Source organism: Teleopsis dalmanni, chromosome 2 (assembly GCF_002237135.1).
Source record: "Teleopsis dalmanni isolate 2A chromosome 2, ASM223713v2, whole genome shotgun sequence".
Lineage (NCBI taxonomy): Eukaryota > Metazoa > Arthropoda > Insecta > Diptera > Diopsidae > Teleopsis > Teleopsis dalmanni.
In genome coordinates, this window is record NC_051847.1 from 105,305,155 (window position 1) to 105,328,902 (window position 23,748).

General features: G+C 30.9%; 2 protein-coding genes across 10 annotated transcripts; one reads left to right on the forward strand and one right to left on the reverse strand.

Annotated features, from left to right (window-relative positions):
- Positions 1–3,205: 3,205 nt before the first annotated feature.
- On the reverse strand, positions 3,206–3,846 carry LOC119675282. The gene is made up of 3 exons (XM_038086474.1): positions 3,604–3,846; positions 3,418–3,548; positions 3,206–3,315 (listed from the first exon to the last, which is right to left on the reverse strand). Exons 1-3 carry the CDS (start codon positions 3,816–3,818, stop codon positions 3,206–3,208), a joined length of 456 nt encoding a protein of 151 aa, XP_037942402.1. The 5' UTR covers positions 3,819–3,846.
- A 2,249-nt stretch (positions 3,847–6,095) lies between these two features.
- LOC119683190 (host cell factor) lies at positions 6,096–22,637 on the forward strand. 9 transcript variants are annotated; one of them, XM_038096810.1, is made up of 11 exons: positions 6,096–6,173; positions 6,738–6,761; positions 6,842–6,965; positions 7,024–7,203; positions 7,260–7,569; positions 12,825–13,033; positions 13,081–13,269; positions 13,330–13,481; positions 17,172–19,637; positions 19,696–19,811; positions 22,296–22,637. In XM_038096810.1, exons 1-11 carry the CDS (start codon positions 6,111–6,113, stop codon positions 22,312–22,314), a joined length of 3,852 nt encoding a protein of 1,283 aa, XP_037952738.1. In that variant the 5' UTR covers positions 6,096–6,110; the 3' UTR covers positions 22,315–22,637. The 9 variants fall into 9 exon arrangements, with proteins under 9 accessions (XP_037952738.1, XP_037952739.1, XP_037952740.1 ...); XM_038096811.1 differs by lacking the exon at positions 22,296–22,637 and adding an exon at positions 20,905–20,932; XM_038096812.1 differs by lacking the exon at positions 22,296–22,637 and having other exon boundaries at positions 17,172–17,756; positions 17,826–19,637; positions 19,696–20,186.
- The last annotated feature ends 1,111 nt before the right edge of the window (positions 22,638–23,748 follow it).

A 23,748-nucleotide genomic window follows, 5' to 3' on the forward strand; every position in this document is an offset into this window, starting at 1 on the left:
ATAATTATGTTAATAACATTTTAAAAAGTTTCACATCTTTTAAAAATATATATGTCTTAAAAATATATTGTACTATTTGCGATTTTTTTTTAAATCATAACTGTTCAAGTTCAAGTCTGCGGTTTGGTGAATGTGACCTGTATTTGACTGTCTCTAAAACGGAATATTTTATACAAAAATGCGTTGATCAACATTTATTTATTTAATTTATTATCTATATTTAATTAAATAGTTCTTTGTTATTTTTTTGCATCCTACTAAATATTTTTAAAATAGTAATATTGTTTTGCATATATTAAGTTAATTTAAAATTGTATTCACATAAAATTGTATTTTTCTTAAATAAAATATTTTGGTAGATGGGACTATCGGGGAATCGAACACTTAAAATTCAGTATCGCGTTAGCAAGCATACCTCTTAGATGGTGCGGAAAATGCTTATATATTTTATATTTCTTCTAACACTACGGAATTAACGCGAAATTGATCCCCATTCTTCACAATGTTTTTAAATGTCTTAAGTGGTTAATACTTAAGAATTTTTTGAATTTCATACATGAAAAGCATTTCACTTTATTAAAAGAAAGTGAAGTAGTAAGTAGTAAACACATACATTTTTACAATTTTCTTGAGATTTCCTAGGAGTTTTTGCACTGCACTTATGTTAATATTTATTTATTGCACTAATTTATAATTTTTGGTTAAAAATTTACGAATTTATTTATTTATTTATTAAACATCTTATAAAATTTTCACAATGGTAACATCAAATTTACCTAATTTTTATCTAATTTACTCTACTCGAAATTCAGGTAAATACCAGCATTCGCTGCCATACCGACATAATTAACTATCCCTCAATTTAACATCAATTTACTCGAACTCGCAAACGGCCCATATACAAAATTTTTTTTAATGTTAAAATATTATATTAATATTCATTGTCTGTGCATGTGCGAGTTGTGCTAAGTTGATGCTTAACCAAATGGAATTTTCCTTTGGATTTTTTGCGCTGCACACATTTAGCCACTTACTCCAAAAAAGTGTGCGAGTTGCATTTTGACAGTTAAAATTAGCTGTGAATATATTCTGATTTCAATACTTTGTTTACATATTTTGCAATGGCGGAGAACGTGCAAATCGATGAAGCATTTTTATTTACGCAATTTTGCAAATTAATTTAGTTACACAATCATCGTAATATATTGAAAGGGAGATTCTTAGTAGAATATCCAAAGGTAATTATAAAATAATTTCAGTATAATTTACAAAATTGGAATGTGTTGAGCACAAACAAAATTATGCAAACGTCAAAAATTACCAAAACAATATTGCCAAGTCAATGAAAAAAACTCACTTAGTTCTCTGGAAACAGTCACTATAATAAAATTTTATCAAATAAATGTTTATGATGTTTAAAATAATAAGAATTTTAGAAAATACAAATAGTTACAAAATTCATTGCAAATGCTTATTAAATAATGAAAAATATATGCAAAAAGTATTCATTTTTCAATACAAATAAAACGAAACGTTTTAATAAAATTATTTTTTATTGTCATTTTCTGTATTCATATATTCATTTAAATTCAATTTTGAAAATATTATCTTATGAAAATATTAAAATGGCAGCCCTGGCGATTTAGTCTCGACTTAGCCACCTCGAAAATATGTTAACACATATGCTAACCAACACATCATTACATTATCGGCACAACTTTGAATTTCCCTCATTTAGAACGCAACTTAGCACAACTCACACACGGCCTAAAACCTAATACTATGTTCAGACAGCCAAATTTCCTTAGTTTCGGAAAAATGAAACTAAGTTAGTTTCGAAAGTGTTCATACTGCCCAAATTAAGGAAATCATATGTTTTTTGTTTACATATGGAATTACATGCTCAAAACACTATTTGTATTTGAAATATTTAAATATTTGATATTGAAATTAAAAAATTTGATTTTTGAAATAAAACAGAAATAAATAAAATATATAATATACAAAAAATGAATAATAACATTTCCACAATGTTTAGGAGCCCTTGGTATGTACTTATAAATTCAAATGTAAAAGTGTTTAATAATAATTTTATTTAGATGGATGTCATATTAAAATACGTCCAAACTCAGAGGATGCAGTTGATTATTACAACTATAAAGGATGGCACTCAATAGTTTTATTAGCTTTAGTGGATTTCAGGTATGTGGATTATTATTTTGCACTCTATTTTAAACTAATACCATTTAATAGGTATCGTTTCATGTACGTTAATGTGGGAACTCCTGGACGTTGTAATGATTCGTATATATTTGAAACATCCAACTTGAAAAAGATGTTAAATACGTGCAACTTATTAAGGCAAAATAAGAGAAATATATGCAACTTGGATGTGCCAGTATATATAATAGCAGATTCGGCATTTAGGCTAACCCAAACTTTAATGAAACCATATCCATTTAATGTTGATATGCCGCTTGTAAAAAAAAATTATAACTACAAACTTTCGAAATGTAGAAGGGTTGTTGAAAATGCATTTGGACACTTAAAAGCACGATTTCGACGAATAGGAAAGGGTTTAGACAATAGAATTAATAATGCAAATATTATTGTGAGTGCTTGTTGTGTGCTGCACAATTTTTTAAATGAAAACAACGACCACATTAATGCACAATGGTTAAAAGAGCTGAAAAATATTGATAAAAACCAACATCCTGACCAACACCCCATTATTTTTGATATGGAACCTATTGCAGAAGAAATAAGACAAGCTGTTGCAACTTACTTGAGTATGTATATATTTATTTATTAACTAAAAAATTATTTAACATATATTAACTTAATTTTTAATTATTTACGTCTTATTAAAGTAATGATTAGATTACTTATTAACTAAAAAATTATTTAACATATTTGAACTTAATTTTTAGTTATTTACATTTTATTAAAATAAAAATTAGTTACTTTTTTGAACTTTTATTATTTACATTTACTTATTTTTGTTTTTTTAAAAAATCTAGAAAAACATCTTTCAGTTCTTTAGAATCTTGAACAAATTCATGAAGTTCTTCAGTTTTTTTTTTGATTCTTGAAGCAACTCTCTTTCAGTTTGCTTTATTGATTCTAAAGAACTTGATAATTTTTCATGAATTTTCAAGTTTTATACTTCTGAAAATTCATCGTTTCTTTTACTGTTGATAATTTTTCACATGAAGGTGGTAGGCACTTCTGATAATATTGGTGGCAATAATGTTGACATAGGGGATGATGACATCGCCATTTCCTCCTCCAGATATTCCTCATGAAAGTCTGCATCTAAAATATTGGAAAAACCGTTAAACATTAAAGATAAACATAATAAAAATAACAAATAAATAACAAATTGCATGAATAATTTATTTTTTAATATTTATTTACCATCAATACTTTCTATTTGAAGTTGTTTGATGTTTTGGCTTTTGAAGCCACCAATTATTTTTTTCACCCGTTCATAATACACCCACCTAGAGGGTGAACCACCAGAAGGGCCAATTTTGCAATTTTCCTTTCTTTAAATTAAAAATTAAATATTATTATTATCTTCATTACGTTAATTCCAAATACCTGAATTTTGAGGTCATGTTATTTATTTTCGTTTGCACTTCTTTGGGGTTGTGCTTAAACCCGAGTTGATTTAATTGATCGCTGATTTCTTTATGCACATGCCCGTTCTTGCGTGCACCACGAAAGCCTTCCATATTGCACTCCCAAACCTCCAAAAGTGCATTTTCTGCTGCTTGGGTCCAACCGTACCTTTTTTTATAATTTTTCTTGTCCATCGCCAATGCTTAACTGTTTGAATTACTTTCAAAATATTTTCCCGGTTTTATTAAAGTCAGCTGTTTTTAAAAATACATGTCACTTTTTCGTTATCTCAATTTTATCTTTTGCTTAAAATTTGTTTTTAACATAGTTGCATTTGAAAATTCCCTTAGTTTCATGCTTCGTTTCAGCGAAATTAAGGCTATTTTCCTTAGTTTCGTTTTGACATTGAAACTAAGTTTTGTATGGAAAAAACAACTTAGTTTCGCTGAAACGAAGATGAAACTAAGATTTTTACGAAACTAAGGTGTGTCTGAACAGCATATAAAACAGAATATTAAAATAATGTAACTTAAAACTCGAAATATATGTATACGTACTACAGAGGCGAGGCGTCGAATGGTTCAGAGTGTGCACTGAACACCTTTACAAAGCTTCCTTTTTAGATCTTTTTTTTATTAGGTAAATAATCTCACTATTTTGGTACTTAACATTTTTTATAATAGCTTTTCCAAACAGATTAACATAAACATAAAACGTATAATACAAACAAAACCACACATACATATGTTAGTTACACTCAATATTACTTATAATTAATAAAAAAGAAAACACATTCCTCTTAAAATATACTAAGGTTCAGAATAAAAACTGCACCGCGCTGCTTATAAAGCATGCAAATGAAATAACATTCTCATAGGGACTATGTTCAATATTGAATACACAACACAAAACATACAAACAAATATAAAAATAAAAGAGAAAACAAGCCGCGCATAATATGTACGTAAAATAATCATAACTCTTAAATTAATGCGTGCAAGCGGTTCAATAAAAAAGTGAACCTTCAATGTTATGCAAAGTAAATACAAAAGAGAAAAGAAATGATTGAGAAAAAATCGCTTTACGTTTGACGAGAGGTTCAATCGACTAAATTGAACCGCAAGTTCATAGAAAGCGTGCAAATACAATCAAAGTCATCGTTGCCGTTTTATATGGGCAAATGGTTCAATAAAAAAACTGAACCGTGCATAGTAAATACAAAGTAAAAGAGTAATGAATACATGAGAGTTTCTTACTCTTATGTAGATGTTGGAAATAAAACAAAAACAAAGTCATTATTGCAATTTTATACTAGCAAATGGTAAAAGTAAAGAAAAAAATTAAAGAAATTTGAAATGAAAAATAATATTTAGAAATGGATAAATGTGTGATTAAAGATTTTATTCAAATATCATTTTTTAAACGATTTTCTGAAAAAAAGGTTTTAATTCATAAAATGAATAGACCAACTTCAGATATGAAGAATTTGGTACCTGATATAAAAATGTCGAAATTTGTGGTAAGTCGCCGTTTGCCCACAGCTATTTACCATAAAAACCAGTGGATCACAGGTTGCGAACATTTAAATAAATTGTTTTGTTGGTCTTGTACGCTATTTGTTTGTGGAAAGGACAAAACTCAGGAGTAGGAGGAATACATTATAGTTGGAATTCTATTTTGATCAAAATGTGAACACCTTGCCAAAAAGCTGACGCTTCGCTACTGACGTACTAGCTTCTCTATTAGATGCTAACTTTTGGTATAAATGTGTTTTTAAGTAATATACATATATATAGAAATTGGTATATATGCAACATGATAAGGAATAACTTTTATTTTAACAAATACTATACAATTTGTTCACTTTGTCATAACACTTTCATGACTAATTATATATATTTACTTACATCAATAATAATTATAGCACTGCTGATTTTAGCTTATCTATTATTTATTAATATTTGATTTATATAGCAAATTTAAAATTTGTATAAAAATTGAAGCAAAACTAATATAAAAAATCATGCCTATATATACTCATTCAAATGAATTTAATAGATACAATGAATTTTCTGATAACAATAATTGATACTATTTATTCTAATAACTACATGCAACCGCAAATGTAGTAAACATTTATGTTATAACAATTCTGATATGGTGAATAAATATAAGACATTTTTTTGTCTTATATTACACACAGAGAAGCACAATTATTCAAAATTTTCTCTCAGTTTATTTTTTTTATCTTCTTTGTAGATATTTTAGTTCACAATAGAGTTTTCTTTCTTGTGGAGTACACTTTGTGGTATGGTGTTTCTAAATTAATATTAAACAAAATTTTAGTGACTTTTGTACAGTACGCAAACTAGTTTTTGGGAAGAGTTATCAAAAATATCAGAACAATTCTAATATCGAAATTATGAAAATAGTTGGCAGTACCTTTTAATAGTCGAATTACTCGCTGTTCTCTGTTTGTTACATGTATGTATAACAACGAGTATCTGGTGGCCGCCATTTTCAGCTCTCGTCGGAGTTGCGTAGCGTTGGTAGTTCATAATTGTTTTTACGTGTTGTATATTATTAGTGGTAATATGACAAATAATTTGTTTCACATATGCAGAAACATTTTTGTTGCTTAAGTATAGTTAAATGACAACTGTGTATAAAAAAAATTTACTTGATTTCTGTAAGCGGTTTACTGGAATATCAAAAGACTTTTAGACGATGTAGTCTTGAATTGTGTACTTAATTGTAAAAGGAGGTACTTAAAGACCTTTAAATATCTTTTTAAGATTACAATTAAAAGCAATTTTAAATAAAATACTCCTTTTGTATTTCCAATGAATATAAAACTTAGTTATTGAACATGTGTTATAGAAATTTACTAACATTACTTATTTAAAGTATCCCAGTTATTGACCAATATTTTCTGATGCAGTTCTTCCACCATCAGATTTTCTAATTGTCGCACTTAAAATTGAGAAGCTTAGATATTTTCTTATACATAAGCAACTATAAGAGACAATAATTCCTAGCCTATTGTTTGATACATATATAATTTAAAAATGAAATTTGTGATTTTTCCTTAATGTTCCGATAATATTTTTCAGAATAAGTTTTACTACGCAGAAACGGTACATTTTGAAATAATGCACTGTATGTTAGAAATAAATTATTTATAATCGTACATTTTTACTGATTTGAACCAAACCAGAGTATGGATTTTAAAAACAACAGTGCTGTGGTTAGCATTACGGGAAATGAACTAAACCCACAGTCACATTCAACGACTGATCACACTAACAGTGTGTCTTTTAAAGAAGGCTTCCTAGAACATGGTAATTTCGTTTTAAAAAAATGTTAAATAAATACTAAGATTTTGTTTGTGCGGTGTAGGCAGTGATGTTATGGATGAAGAAATTTGCACTAGATTTAGATGGAAACGTGTCTTAAATCCATCGGGTCCGCAACCTAGACCACGTCATGGTCACAGAGCTATTAATATTAAGGAGCTAATGGTTGTGTTTGGTGGTGGCAATGAAGGCATTGTCGACGAATTGCATGTTTACAATACAGGTTTGATAATGAAATAAAATTTGTTGTAATTATTAATGTTGTTATTTTTTTATTAGTTACAAATCAATGGTTTGTTCCAGCTATGAAAGGTGATGTTCCTCCCGGCTGTGCAGCATACGGATTTGTGGTAGAAGGAACGAGAATATTTGTTTTTGGTGGTATGATTGAATATGGTAAATACTCGAATGAACTGTATGAATTACAAGCTTCAAAATGGGAATGGCGTAAAATGCATCCATTTCAACCAGATAACGGCCCTGTACCATGTCCACGTCTAGGTCATAGTTTTACCATGGTTGGGGAAAAAATATTTTTATTTGGTGGTCTTGCTAACGAATCTGATGATCCGAAAAATAATATTCCAAAGTAAGTTTATAAATCAGACACATAAAGTAATGGTTTTATTTTATAAAACAAAAAATCTTAAAAATACACTTATCTTCTATAAACATTTGTAATATAAATATTTTTATACAAAAGAAATTTTCTTCCATGAAAATTATTTTTTATTAAAAAGTATTTTTGTCCTCGGACAAAGTAGAAGAGGGTGCAATAGTGGAAATTTTCAAATTTTCGATTTCTTTGATCGCTTTTTTCTAATTAAAAATTATCATATGGTATTGTAGATATTTTAGAAAGTTCTTACTATTTTCTTATTAATTTCTGTATTTTCCCGCATGCCAAATACACAAACATCGTCGTCATCGCCAACGACTAACATCTCATGCTCATGATGAATCAATTTCAATAAAAATATGCTCGTTTGGTACTGTAGTAGCCGATCCTCTGATCCACTGTATCAACGTCTCCTAAGAGATAAAATTAACGGACCTATTCTGTGCAAGTTATAAACTTGTCAAACATTGACACTTGTCAAAATTGACTGCTGTAAAGGTTTTGGTATTATGTGACATAAATAAAAATCTCTTTTCTTTGTTAGGGCCATGTTATGCAGAGTGTCTCGGGCACGGCAAATTACGCTCTTTCGGGCTATGCCCGAAATGCATGTTATGCAGAGTGTCACATCAGTATTGCCAATTTTGTATTTTTACTACTTCTTGGTTGTGCCTAAATTTTAAAGAAAATTTAGATATGCTCAATTTGCCACCAAAAATAACTCGCATGAAAAAACTCATAGAGGCTGTAATAATGTTAGTTTATTATTATATTATCTTATAATAATTGTTAACAGTTCTTACGCGTTTTTTTTAAATCGGAAAGTGTAATAATTATATTATTAGCGATTTATAAAAAAAATGCTGTGTTGCCTACAGCCATATTTTCTCCAAAACGTACTAGAATTGTAATGTTTTGCTCCTAAAAGGCGCAAATTTTGAAATTTATTACTAAACAATACTGTTTTGCCTTAGTGCCGGGGCACAAATACGCCGGCTCTCATGCCGGGGTTTGAACGGCCATATTGTTTTTTCTCTCATTCTCAAATTTAAAATTTGCATTGAAAACAACAACAATTGTACTCATGCCGTGCCCGAGACACTCTGCATAACATGGCCCTTAGTTATCAATACCACAAATGCTGTTGACAACTATAAAAATATGCTCTTTTTAAGCATTTTTTATTATTTGCATGCATGACAAATATTCTTAACAAATATACGCTCCTTACAAGCATTTTTTTTGTTGTGATTTGAATGCATGAAAAATGCTTTCGACAATTTAAAATATATGCTCTTTTTTACGAATAGTTACGAACAATTACGAACAGTTTTATATACAAAACACTCTACACCATAGTGTGGTGAGAAGCATTAGGTACTTGAGCTTTGAAATTTGTCAAGATGTGTCCAGAATACTAAAAAGCTTTCTGCTTTATAAAAATCAAAAATTTTATTAAAGAATTTGACAAATCTGTCAAGTGCACAGAATAGGTCCGTAAATAAAAGAACATAGCGAACATAATATTACAAATAATATCAAAAATTACAGCCTTTTGTTGAGTTGAAATATGTTACAATCTCCGGTTTGTTTTTGGGTCCGGATATTTTTTTTGTTATAAATAACTTAGGTGACATAAATATTTTATTTTTTTTCGAACTGTTTCCAAATATAGTATGTTAATTTTTGCTACAGACGCTGTTTTGAGAAGACGACTTGAATAAAACCATGATATCGACCATGATATTTTGTCCTTTCAAGCTTTCAGTCAAGTCCAACACCACGCACTATTTGATTTTTCTCTGGCTGTCTAATTCCTGATTTTTCGAGATACGGTTGTATTTTCCAAACATATTTCGTTCTAGAGTCGACAGATAACCAAAATTTCAAACCATATTTTGCTGGTTTTGAGGGCATATATTGCCTGAAAGAGCATCGTCCTCTAAAAGCTACTACGTGCTCATCTGTGGTAGCGTTTTCGTGGCAATTGTAATACATTAAGAAGTAGGGCTTTCCAACAGTTTCACAAATCACGAATTGGTTAAAAATTGTTACTGCTTTTTGCTTCAGAGCTACTTGTGTTGGAGTATTCATTTTCTGTATTTTCATTTTCAATATTCAAAGCCGAAATATCAGAAACACTTTCAGCTTAAATAACGTCGATCCATTTTCTCATACAACAACCTGATCACAAGGCAACTCAATTCGAAATGAATACTAGGCGGTTGGCGTGCAACTCATTGGTCTGGGCGTTGGAGTAAATTTAGGAGGAATCACAAAAATAATTTGTGTTTTAAACGCTGTTATTAGCCTTCGAATTATTTGTAAATTTCTTAGAACTTGAAAACTAAAATGAATCACGAGAGAGAAGTTCCAGGCAATATTTTGTAACTATTATAAAACACGTAAAAAAGAAAATTAATTATGCTTACATTTTCTTTTTCCGTATACAGCGGTCAAAAAAAAATATTCGTCATTAACTAAACTTTTGTGAAATGTTGCAATGACAACAAAAATAAAAAAAATGGAAAAATAATAATGCAATTTTCAACGATTGTATTCTGTTTATTTGTTTTTAAAGTTTTTACTTCAAAAATTTAAAAATAAAATAACAAAAAAGCAATTTTATTGCAAAGCACTAAAATATAAAGCAAAAAAAGTATTCGTCATTTATGCAACAGACTGCAGTTTTGGTAACAATAACTAAAATTTAATATTTTATTATATGTCCTTTACGTTTTATTACCTCTTTTAAATGGTAACTTTTCAATCGCTTAACCCTCTAGTAAATTCTTAGGCTGGCATTCCCAAACAGCTGTTTCGCATATCGCCAAATATCCATCATTAATGGTCTTTTAGAACATCCATTGTTTTAATTATCTTTGGATTGCAATTGTCCGGAATTGAACCCTGACAAATTTGAGCTATAATTCAACTATTAATTAATAATTATTATTGTCCTATAACAAGTATTTTTTTGAGTTTGAAAGAAGGTATTACTGAGAGAATTTTCAAATCATATTTTTTAGTTAGACGGATTCGAATAGGATAGAAAAGACTAGGACAAAAATTGAAATTTGGGTGACCATACAACGCTGTTTCGAGTATTGCAAAGTACTCATCATCAGTTATCTTTGGAAATATTCAAATTTCTTGATTACTTTATAGTCCATATATAATTTGTTTGCACTGCAAGTGCCAAGTTTAGAACTCGTACCTTTCAAATTAGAAGCGATGACTAATTCTATTTTACCACAAGTAGTTAAGGCTGTTCAAACTTTCTATGCTCAAGTTCCAGGTTTTTTGTCACTTTTTATTTAATTAGTGACACTAACCAAAACACTTGCCGTGCTTTTTAAATTAGAACGAGCTTATAAACTATAGTTTTATTTGGAAACACAAGTTCAACGCTTGAAAGTTTGTTTCTGAAGTTGCCTATTTTTATTTCAAAGCTATTCTTTTGTAGAGACATTTGTTATGCATATTTTGTACTGAATTAATTTTTTAATTTTTATTCAAATGAATTCTTGAGCTAACCTATCTGACTGTACAGCGATTCCTAATTCCCCCAAATATCCATTATCAGTGGTTTATTGAAAATATTCATTGTTTTATTTGTTCATATAGTTTATGGCCTACAATTGTCACGAATTGAACCCTGTCAAATTTGAACACTAGTTTAATTTTGCTGTTGTCGATAAATTGTCCGTTAAGATACTACTTAATTGGTCATAAGGTGTTATCACGAGATTCGGTCTGATGCAACACACATCTCTGCGTCCGTACCTTCTCCAGTCTTGTGCATCAAACGTAGTTAGTGCTTCCTTAACTTGATCACTTCGCTCAGTTCAACATTACCAGCAAAGAAGCTGGATATTAATTAATTGAACTTTATCAATGCCGTGATAAAACTTGTACTACTGGTGGTTCAATCGGATGTAGTGGTCATCACCAAGTCGTAAAACGCCAATTATCCAAAAGATAAATTCGCCAAGTGATCGTAAAATAACATTTTTCTCAAAAACTTCCAATGCATTGTTATCATTCTGTAATAGCGTCTATGCATCTGCACCATACAGAAGCGCAGCTAGAATGAGCGATCGAATGAGGTCTAAGTTTAAAGTAAGTTTTCGTCTGATCTCCGAGGTGACATTTTTAAAATTAACAGAAACTCGAAGTTCGAACAAATAAGTCAAGTACACCTTTGGGTTAGTTATTTAATGAACACTTACACTGACCTTCAAATTGGCAGGGTACAAATTTAGCCCTTGGTACTTAAATATAAGAAATAATTCACAAAAAAAAGTCTACAGATGATGGAGTTTAGCAATACTTGAAATAGCCATGTATGGTCAGGCAAAAATTAAATTTATTAAAAATAATATAATTTTATTGTTCCAATTCACTACTATTCTAAATACCACTCTGTTTTGAATTACCCTATATATTTAATTAACTCTAAACAATCAGAAATTATAACAGAATTCTCATGTTTAAAACCAAATTTCTAAAAAAAAAAATGGATTTTGGTTCGTCAAGTATTGAAAGGTAAAAATCTACGTTTTTCTTAAAATTTATCAGACTCACGTCAGCTAAGCTTAAATCTAAATATACTATTTCAAAAATAATTTCTTCATAATATGGACTTTTGAAATAGCAATAGGTGTGTTCTATTTTTAGCTTATTTGGATATAAGCTTAATTTTTGTATTGGATTTAACGTACTCTTATCTGCTTTTTGGTCATTGCAGCTGCCGTGAACGCATAGCAGTGATGTTATATAGATTGATTTATTTGTAAAATTTTAAATACAAACGAAAATAAATGAACTTAAAGTTTATTGTTGTCGTCGTCGTTGTTGTTGTTGTTGTTGTTGTTGTTGTTGTTGTGATTTGAGTTTGTGCTATTGCACATTTGCTAAAAATCATATAGTGTTTATGATTCAATTTTGTGAGTGAATGAAATTAATTAACCGTTGCTTTTCTCATTATTAGTGTTGTATATATTGTAATTGAAATCAAGGCACAGGAAATATATTAGCAATATGTATCGGTATTTTTAATTTTGGGTTTCCAAATTTATGTGGAATAGAGAAGAATTTCATACGTCCACAGAGATTTGCGTAAGGTAATAAAAATTAGTTTTGTGTCTTAAAAATTATTGAGTTTAAATTGAAATGATATTTTGAAATATTTTTGTGTCTCAAAATTTTTGCTTTCTTCAAAGATATCTTAATGATATATATATCTTGGAAATTCACGGTGTAAACGCTCACAATGGCCGATGGATTATGCCCAAAACATATGGAGAAAGTCCCCCTCCTCGCGAATCGCATACTGGAGTATCTTTTATGTGCAAACAAAATAAACTAAATTTGTTGATATACGGTGGAATGAGTGGATGTCGCTTGGGAGATTTATGGCTTTTAGATACAGGTAAGATGACATTGCAATAAATTCAAAAAATAATATTTTTTTTTAAGATACTATGGTTTGGTCAAAGCCTGTCACTCACGGAAGTCCGCCCTTGCCACGTTCATTACATAGCTCTACTTTGATTTGTAATAAAATGTATGTTTTTGGTGGATGGGTCCCACTTATTATTAATGATTCCAAGGCGACAACAGAGCGAGAATGGAAATGCACAAACACATTGGCTGTATTAGATTTAGGTATTTATTTTTAGTAAAAGGCAATATATATAACACGATACAAAATTTTAATTAATTTAGATACAATGTCTTGGGCAAATGTTACATTGGATACTTTAGAAGAAAATGTACCACGAGCACGAGCAGGACATTGTGCTGTTGGGATTCAAAGTAGACTTTATGTTTGGTCGGGACGTGATGGGTACCGAAAAGCGTGGAACAACCAGGTCAGGGTGAGCTCAAATATTCGTTAGTAATTTCTTGTATGTTTTAAAATTAGTTTTTTTAAAATTAATTATTTTAGTTGTATACAAATTACAATTTATTCTAACAGCTAATTTTTTTAATTTGAATATAATAAGTTTTATTTAATATTTATTGGTATATCAATATATATACGGATTTTTATAAATTTTTTTAATTTTCGTAAATATTTTTGAAAAGAAAATTATGTTTTTGGAACAAAAATAAAGTTTTTCACAAAACTTTATGAAAAATTGTTTATAATATACTTATTTCATATAAGAGATTAATGATTCCGTCTGTGTAGAACTTAGCCAAGTGATTTTTAGCGGTTTTTCAGTCCGTCAAATTTTAACCATTAAAAAGAAACTAAAACAAACTGTTTATACGTGCAATGAAATATACAACTACTTTATAAAAAAATGGAGCCTGTCAGTGTAATTTCGCAAATATTTTGGATTTTATCTCTTAAAAACGGACAGTGATCGTCGATTCCTAAGTCAGTTCGTTCGGGTTGTTCTTGCTTTAGTGCGTTGATTTTATTTGATACTTCACGACTAGTTTCCTCGGTGATAATTAATAGTCGCTTTCTATGTCAGCATTGCGCTTATTGTGTACATCGCTTACTATATTAAACCATTTGCTTGTCAAGCAAATGTGATCAATTTGACTTTGAAAGTCCCCGTTTAGTGAAACCCATGTGATCGTGTGATTTAATTTGTGGGGGAATACGGATCCACCGATTCTAAGATTATAGTTATTACAAAACTCTAAAAAGAGGTCACCATTTTCGTTGCAAACGCCTAGCTCATGTTTATCCATGATGTGCTCATAATTGATTTTGTTTGCTCCTAGCTGCGCATTAAAGTCACCCATTAGAATTATGATGTCATTGGGTGGTATTTGAAGTAGCGTGTGCTCAAGTTCTGATATTTGGTATTAAGTCGCGCAGTTATAATACGTTCTGAGGTAGATGTCCAGGAGAGCAAAGATTGAAGTATTGATATTTGAAGGTATATACCGACGCTTTGAATATTGGGGCATTTTCATTGGGCATTTCGGAAAAGATGATTAGGCCTTCTTTATTGTTATCAACTTTCCACATCCATTCCATCTCATCTCACTGATACCTAGTTAATATATCAATTTTGAGGCGATCACATTCGGCAGAAAGTTGTTTGAATTTACCTGCTTGGTAAAGGGTGCGTACATTCTATTGTCCAAATCAGGTTCATGTTTCATTGCGAATTTCCGTTACCAATGAAGTCCGCCCATTATTTTTGTTATTATTTGTAGATACTTGAATAATTTGTAAATTCAGATAGAATAGGTTATTGGCCCAAGCTATCCTAGTCCCGTGATAGGGCTGCTGTCTTGTTTAAAGTGTTTGGATTTTCTTGTCGCCAGAACCTTATATGTGCTAACGGGACACATCACATGAAGGTTAAGGTTGACAGTTGTTTAAGAGAGGTTATTTGAGTTGCATCATTAAACCTTTGCGCCCTCCAATTAAACCTCGCGTCAATTGGTGCAGACAAACACTGGAAAAAAAATTTATTTGACAACAATTTTCAATGAATGAAAGAAAAATGTTTTTTTTTCTTTTCAAGACAATGATAGCTCTCCCACATATTGGCAACCAAATGATTTTTTAAAGCACTCAACGTTTTATACTTATGGGATTTAGCACCTAATAATCAAGAATATCAAGAATATACATAGCTATAAAACCATATTTATCACGTACCGACATCATTGTGGAATAAATATTTCATCAATTGATTTGAACGTATTTAAACATATGTTTTCTTAGCTATTCTAAAGATTTAGTTATTACAATGATAATTCTTCGTCGGATCTCCAATTCCGACAATTGTTCATAAAGGCGGTACCAAGAAATATAAGAGCATTGATAGCTTAGAAAGCACATTCGCCAGCCACTAGCTGTATATGTCGGTTTCCGTTAATAACCTACATATTCTTTGTTTTATTTTATTCATCGCTAAACTTATTTTTACAGATTCCTTTTCAATAGTAGCAAATGCAGTAGCACTATGCTTAATTCACCGAATGATGCCGATAAGTGATGTTAATTTTCGAATATTTTAATAATTTCGAAATTTATAGGATTCTCAAACACGGAATCGCGAAATAAACGAAAATCATTAGAGTATAAAGCCGATGAAAAAAGTAATATGGTGTATATTATATATATATGCAAAAAATGCAACTTCAACTAAATTTTATTATACTTACAAGTTAACTGCACAAAATATTACTTAATAATGTTCTCTCTCCAATAACAATAACAATAACGTTGTTTTATATAAATTATTGTGTGTCGAAACGTTGGTGTTATTCTCTCTCTTTAATTTATCTTAAAAATAAATGCATCCAATTTGGTTGTTCAATAAGCAATAGCAGTGAGTCTAGTAAGTTTTCTGTTGGAATTTTAAAAAACATAGTTTTTTTGATTATTTTAAATTTATGTTATGTTTAAATGTTGTCAACAAGAAAAATTATAACGTAACTTAGAAGATTACATGATAGTAGGTCGCCTTTTTCTGAACCATCGCACTATATCAAATGGATCGAAAAGTGTCGATACCACCTTGACGGAGCTAAGGACCCTGATCAACATCATTCTGCAGAATCGTTTTAGCTTCGCAGAGATACTGAGCTATGTAGCTATAAAAAGATAAAAAGATAGTGAGTGCGATACAATCATGCTGAGATATTCCCAAAATTATTCGCTGTGTAAATATCTGGTCAGGGATAAAGCGACTACATCGAAAGCATCACTGATAAGAACCAATTCAATCGTTTGACAAACTTTAATAAAACCATATTCTGCAGATGAACTGATGTATGTTCCCTATCAGCATATAGAACAATTTCGCAAGTGGATCATCTATACCTGCCGCCTTGTTCTTTAGTCGGCATATAGCAACACGATATTTCGTTATAGACAAGTGGTGGAATTTTAACATTTGTTTGATTTAACATTTTTTCAAAGGTGGATTTGATGTATTAGTTTGGGAAAATGCTTTGTTCTATGTTTAAAGTATAAACTGTGTATCTTCCTATCGGTCGCGTCTTTCTTGATCTAGTTTCTTCTATTTAAGGATATATTCGTACTTTGCCTTTGCCTGAGTCTACATTTAGACCACAAAACGAACGACTGAGATTGTCGACCAGAAATTCATTCTCTTCCACCCTTTGCGTTGAAATTCCCAAGAACAATTTTAACGTCATCGGTGGAAAAGCAATTATAAGTTTTTTCTAGTCTCGTCTATGCGTAAATTTCTAAATAAATTTTCTTTGATGCGGATAGAGGCAAGGCTTTCGTTCACTAGTGTGAATCGCTGAATTGCATTTGAAAATCTCTTTCTAACCACGATACCGTATGTGCATCGATGTCTATTTACCATGATCATGACTAAGCCAGCGAATCCGCTGAATGTTAATTTACTGAATTATATCAATGTCGTGATGAAGGTCGTACAGCTCGTAGTTCATCCGGATATACTTTGTTTTGCCTTATATACCGCTAAGCCTATTTCAGATTCCTCTTCGACCTAATTATAAATTATTATATTATTATTTTATCATTTTATAATTATCACATTTCTTTAGTAATATAAATGTAATTAATTTTTTTACAAAAAATTCAATTTTAGGTGTGTTGTAAAGATCTTTGGTTTCTGGAAGTTACAAAGCCCCTGTATGCAGTGAAAGTTGCACTTGTTCGAGCATCTACACATGCGCTTGAATTGTGCTGGACACCAACAACTTTTGCGTCAGCTTATGAACTACAAATACAAAAAATTGAACAAATTTCTTTAGGTCCCAAACAAACACCTGCAATAGGTTCAATATCTACAAATCCAATTTCTGTACAAATTCAATCGAGTAGCACAGCAGTTGGCGCAACAGAAAATAATTTGAATACTTCAATGAAGTATCCAAAAGTTCAAAATATAGTAGCTCCTACAATAATCAATACAAGTTCATCAACCCAGCAAACAGCATTTCAACATCAAATTAGTAAACTTCAAGCTGTACCCTCCTCTCAGCAACAAAATAACGTTTCTTTTGCCACTCAATCGCAACAACATTCACATCCAAAACTAATGGCATCAACCTCAGTAGATTTAATGAATATAACAACTCAGTCACCACAAACTGCTACTGTCACTAATGTGTCTGGAGTCACATCTGCAACGTTAGTAAATGTTAACCTCACACAACAACAACAGCAACAGGTAACAACAATATCTTCAATAAATAATTCTTGCAATAGTACTGGAAATTTAACCACAATATTACAAAAGCTTAGACCAACTACGGTTGTGACACGATGTTCTTCTATTGCAAGTACTTTGAATTCAAGTGTTGTCTCGAATGTTTCATCCGAAAATACAATAAATACCGTTACTGGTCTCCGAGTGGTAACTGCTACACCACAAAGCCTCACTTCGACATCAGCAGCAGGGCCAGCGGCTGTACGCATTTTATCTACTGCAAGTGGGCAGACGTTACGACTCTCTGCAGCTCAAGGTGGCATTACTGCGGCAACAATTTTAAAACCAAGTCCACATTCAAACTCAGCTGCATCTTTTTCAGGACAACTACAATCAAATTCAGGCTCTTCATCTAATTCACCTTTATCTTCATCAGCCACAATTTGTGGTAAACAGATTATTATACAAAAGCCGTTGAATATATCGCCAAACGTTCAGTTTCAATTGGTCAAAACTAGTACTGGAGTTGCAGTCCAAACTTTGCCAAAGGCGAATTTAAATCTTAATAAAACAACCAGTCAGGTACTAAACAATCCACAAAACGTTGCTGTAACTCAATCATCAGTTAATTTATCACAACCGGTAATAAATACTGTTAGTAGTGGAATTACAACTAGCACATCAAGTACGAGTAGTTCTGCTACATTGTCAACTAATGTTGTACAACAGAAATCCCTTGTAACAGGAAATTTGGTTAAACTTGTTTCTTCACACGCGGTTAGTGGGGGAAAGTTAATCATGAAAAATCCAAATATACTGCAAGTTGGCAAAGTTGCATCTAATATCGTTGGTGGTAAGCCATCATTCGTTATAACTAATAAACCAGGTCAACATTTAACAAATCAGCAAATAATAATTGTAACAACAGGAACTGGATTAAGAGCTTTACCAGCATCAAGTATAATGACAAATGCTGCTAGTACTAATATTGTCTCAATAGTGGGTTCTACAAGTACCACTACTACAGCAGTAGCCGCATCTCGTAATGTAGTTACAGGACAAACTAGTGTTAAAATGATTCGCGGTGTTGCAGGAACTACCGGAAGACCCATTACTTTAACCTTGCCCAAAGGTTTAAGTTCAAATACTACTCACATTACTTCACAGCAACAACAAACAACACATCATCCGAAAATTGGGTTAGCCAATACGGCAAACATTCAACAAAAAACTATTACTCTTGGTGGTAAAGCCGTGACTGTACAAATGTCTTCAAATCCGGGTCTTACAGGTGTTCCAAAAACAGTAACAATCATGACATCAACATCAAGTGGTCAAACGCAATCACACACAAACGCTACTAGTAAACTCGTAATGCTTCCTAACGCGTCAAATTTGTCTTCAGCTAAGAAAGGTTACGTAAATATATTTAATTCGAATTCTGGGTCTGCTAACACTCTCCCAAGAACAATTACGTTGACAACAAAAAATAAAAACTCTCAACTTGTAACTACTGCAAACGCTGTTAACAATTCAAATGACACTAATGTGGCAGTACATACAGTAGGAGAAAATCATTATTCCGAAAGCGATGCCATGGACGATATAATAGAACAATTGGACGGTGCCATAGATGTTTTGAATTTTGCACATAATAATATAAACGAAGACATTGATGATAGTATATCATCAGAAAATAAAAATTCTGTGAATAGAATTATTAAAAGTGAAAATATTGATTCCAGCTTTAAAATTAAAGATTCAAAATCAAGTTTTGATACAGTAATATCAAATAACACTAAGGAAAATATATTTGAACGTAATTGCATATGCACTGAGGCAGAAGTATTTGAAAAAGATGAAAACAAAAATAAAATGAGTAAAATAACGGGAAATTTAATGGTAATGCGCGTAGTTTAATTTTTTTAATTTGTAATTTTGAAATACAACTCTTTTTTAGGTAGACAATGTAACTTGTGGCAGCTGTAGAACAAATATATCTCCATCAGATTTATCAACAAGTAATAGAGAACTATATACATCGGACAATATAATAACAGCAACATCAGCTAAAAGGTTAAACATAAATTCTATATGTAATATATAAGCTTCGACAGTAGTCATATGTACCCTAAACACTTAAATTTTAGTTCAAAAATAGCCTGATGTTGAGCCTTGTTAAGAAAGTAATCAATTGTCAATCAAAATGTTTATGTCCAATTCTTGAAGTAATTACTTCTGTTACTTGTGTAGTCCAAATTATATTTAAATCATACTTACGTCATAGCTAAAACTGCTCGGCACCAGTGCGATATAAAGTCAATTGTTACACTTATCCATAAAATTTTCTAATATGGATATATCTATACATCCAATTAGTATGTAAATTTTAATTATAAAATTCAAATATAATTTTTATGTTAACTAATGCAAATTCTCTACAACAAATAAGGAAAATAAAATTAAATCATTGAAAATAAACTTTGAACTATGTAATCGTGTTATTTATGTACAACATTCATTCTGTTTGAAAAACTTATGAATTCGAAAGATTAATTATAGGACTGAAATAAAATCTTTAATTCCATTGTGTGAAATACTCTTGTCATAAAACGAATCAAAAAATTTGAGTGTTCTTCAAAAACTTGCTATTGGGTGACTGATTTAGTTTTGCGATTTGTGAAATAAAACTAAAAGTTTTTGCACAAAAAAAATATTAACGTTATTACTCATCAAAACTGCAACATTTTTACTTTTCAGGCAACATATGCACTTCGACTCGAAAGGATTTGTAATCTTTAGAAACAATCCAATTATTGTCGAACGTTTATTTCTTTATCACCTTGTTAATGTAATAAAATAAGTTGCAATTTGATGGAACAATATTTTGGCATTGTAGAATTTTAAATTGAGCAATTTTCTAGCAAAAAAGTTTTTTGGAATTACTTAATATGTACAAGATCACCTCAAATTGCGGTTCCTGATCTCATTGTTGAGCTATTTCTTAATCACTTCAGTTAGCTCAAGCGATCACTAGATATAAGGCGGGGCCACCAATTACCGATTATACAACGCAAAAAACAAAAAAAAAAAGCTTGTAATGTTCAAGATAATTATTTTTCACTACGAAAATTTAAGTCGACTTCAAAGTCGAATAATCTGATTTTAGTTTCCCATTTTAGCGCATTCTTTTACGTCATTCACGTTATTCCAGCAGAGTACCTCTCGGATTTGATATTATTTTATGTATATTAGACGGTGTGGTAAGTGCACGCTAAGATATTCAAGCAAACTTCTGACGGGCGCAGACCAGATAGGGTCATGCTTTGACTAGTTGTACGGTTCGGCGTACTCAATAAACTTACAAACAGGTAAATTATATATAGCTAACTGGTGCATTAATACAATCCTTTTCATATGAATATTTATAATTGCTGAAACAAAATGTTAATAATATTCATTGATTTGCATTTGAAACATTTAAATAATTTTAATGAAATATTTAAATAATAATATAGACTGTTAGATAGAGAGAAATTGTAGTTAAAACAATTTATACCTAAAAGTTTGCGTTTGCAAGAAACTATACAATGCACAATGAACGTAAAAAAAGTCAAGGAGATTAAAATAAACTAATATTGACAGAGCTTCAAAACGCAATTAACGCGTCTTTTATTTTATACTAATTTATTGTTTTAATAGGTTATGCTTTTTTATATAAATTTGACAGTGAAGTGCTTCTTGCAATGTTTAATATTTCCATCATTTATAAACAGACAAACTAATTTTCCAGTAAATAATCACTAACCATCTCTTTAACATATTTAAATTCAATTTATTTTCAAGTATTCAACTAATCTAATTATACACAGGGTTCGCATTTGCTCACTCATGAGCAGCTCAGGCTCATGAGCAAGAGCCAATTCTTATATGAGCCCAAAATTGGCTTAAGAGCGTGAGCCCATTTTTAACTTAATGGCGGCTCTTGCTCGTGAGCGTGAGTCTGCAGTTGGGCGTGAGCGTGAGCCATCGTATGGAAAGAGTTTTTTGCCGACTCATGAGCCGTGAGCAGAATGAGCCAAAATGAGCCGCTCATGGGTACACAAATACGAACTCTGATTATACATATCAAAATATTATAATCAGAGCTACAGTAGTTATTATACATTCACAAGAAAGTCGAAATTCACTAAATTAGAACAGTTAACTGCTGTAACAAGATTCAGGGATATGGGACTAGGCAACGTCTACCAAACTAGGTAGACATGTCAAAAACCTAAACCAAACCAATAGGTTTTGGTTGGACACAGGTCGCACCAGCAGTTTAATATTCGTAACAGTCAACTGTAATTCTGGCAAATGTCTTAACACATATAATAAATTCGACAACCTAAAAAGGGTTTGAAAGTTAATTATAATATAAAACAATTTTAGAATTAAAAATATATGTAATAGCAATCATAACAACTGAACAGTATTTTTGCCAGACATTCATTAATATGCAAAATTCTTATATACTTATTTATATTACTTTTTTATATATAGTTACTATTTTTATAGGTATAATCAAGTATTATAACTAAGAGGCAAGAAAGTACCGATGGAAAAGGTCTGCGATTCTCGGAATATGTAAATCCCACTATGAAAAAAAACTATTTGAAATTAATATTGATACGGCACACAAGATATTTGGGCACCGAATTTCTGCCAAGATTTAATAAATGGATTTAAAGTTTGCCGAATTAGGCCGAGCCTGACGATAGTAAGGGATATTGGCCCCAAAATAAAGTATAACAATAAAAAAATTATTATGATGCAGGTACCAAGTCTTTTTTATAGATATTTTTATTTTATACATTATATATATTATTCTTAAGTACTATACTGCACAATGTTATTTGATTATGTATTTCCTGCATCAATACTATTAAAATAGTAAACTTTTTTTGAAATTAAAGGAGACTAAGTTTATAATTAAACGAAGAAAATGTGTTTTATTAAAAGTAAAGCAACAAGAATTAAGATTTAAGATATCAGAATGTGATATGAGAACACCGCAGAAGCTGTGTTATACTTGAGGGTTACCTGACTGGGTGTGTGCGTGACACAAATCAATGACTAATTCTTATTTGTGAAAACACAGCGGTTTACAGTTGTGTACAGTTTTGTACCATTTGGATCAAAGGAACGATAAAGATATTGAAAGGCATGCCAGTGTTGACCTTTAATGTCGTTGATGAGAACATTTATTGTGTTAGGAAGGTCAGCTACTCCCATGCATGTATTTATCACCGAAAATAACCGAACGGAAGATCAGAGGCATCTATCTTGCAGTGACGACGCGTGCCCTATCTGGAAGGGTGTGCGGCCCTTCTTTAATGTTGTTTTTACATGTACCACTTATATTAAAATATATGAGATCTTTTATTAATAATACTATATTATATAAGGCAACAATATATTCGCGCAATATTATATTAACAATTCATTAACAAAATAACATATTAAACAAATTAAATTAATAATTTATGTACAAGTTTAATATTATATCAATATGGAAGAAACAAAACTTTTCACATAATTCTCGTAACATCAAACCAAATTTTTTCAAACAAAAGAGTTTGTACTTAGAAGCATACATGTTTGTGCAGTGATCAAACAAAATCGAAACCACTTGCAATGTGCGCACAAGTACCCCGCACAATAAGAACAGAAATTCGTGGGTGCTGCTGTTAAAAGGGGAGAGACGAAATGTGATAGAAATGTATGGTGAGATGAGCTGCAAACTTCAGCCGCTCATGCAACCGCTTTGGCAAATCATCATGTTGGATTCGTATGCATACAGTTGATATTCGAATAGAACAGAAAATTACTCTCATACAATTCCCACTATATATATCTCTATTTCTGATATTACGAACGGGAGCACACGCACATTATTTTGTTCATATGTAACGTATGAATGTGCGGCCAACTTCTTTGCACACAAAGGGGAGAGACGAAATATAATAGA

What these genes read in the sequence shown, in the direction of transcription:
- LOC119675282 (XM_038086474.1), bottom strand. Translation starts at nt 3,818, where the DNA reads ATGGACAAGAAAAATTATAAAAAAAGGTACGGTTGGACCCAAGCAGCA. An exon ending in AACATGACCTCAAAATTCAG is followed by an intron (nt 3,549 to 3,603) that starts GTATTTGGAATT and finishes TTTAATTTAAAG; the next exon opens with AAAGGAAAATTGCAAAATTG. An exon ending in TCAAATAGAAAGTATTGATG is followed by an intron (nt 3,316 to 3,417) that starts GTAAATAAATAT and finishes CCAATATTTTAG; the next exon opens with ATGCAGACTTTCATGAGGAA.
- LOC119683190 (XM_038096808.1), top strand. Translation starts at nt 6,111, where the DNA reads ATGTATAACAACGAGTATCTGGTGGCCGCCATTTTCAGCTCTCGTCGG. An exon ending in CCGAAAAATAATATTCCAAA is followed by an intron (nt 7,570 to 12,824) that starts GTAAGTTTATAA and finishes CTTTCTTCAAAG; the next exon opens with ATATCTTAATGATATATATA. An exon ending in ATTGGCTGTATTAGATTTAG is followed by an intron (nt 13,270 to 13,329) that starts GTATTTATTTTT and finishes TAATTAATTTAG; the next exon opens with ATACAATGTCTTGGGCAAAT.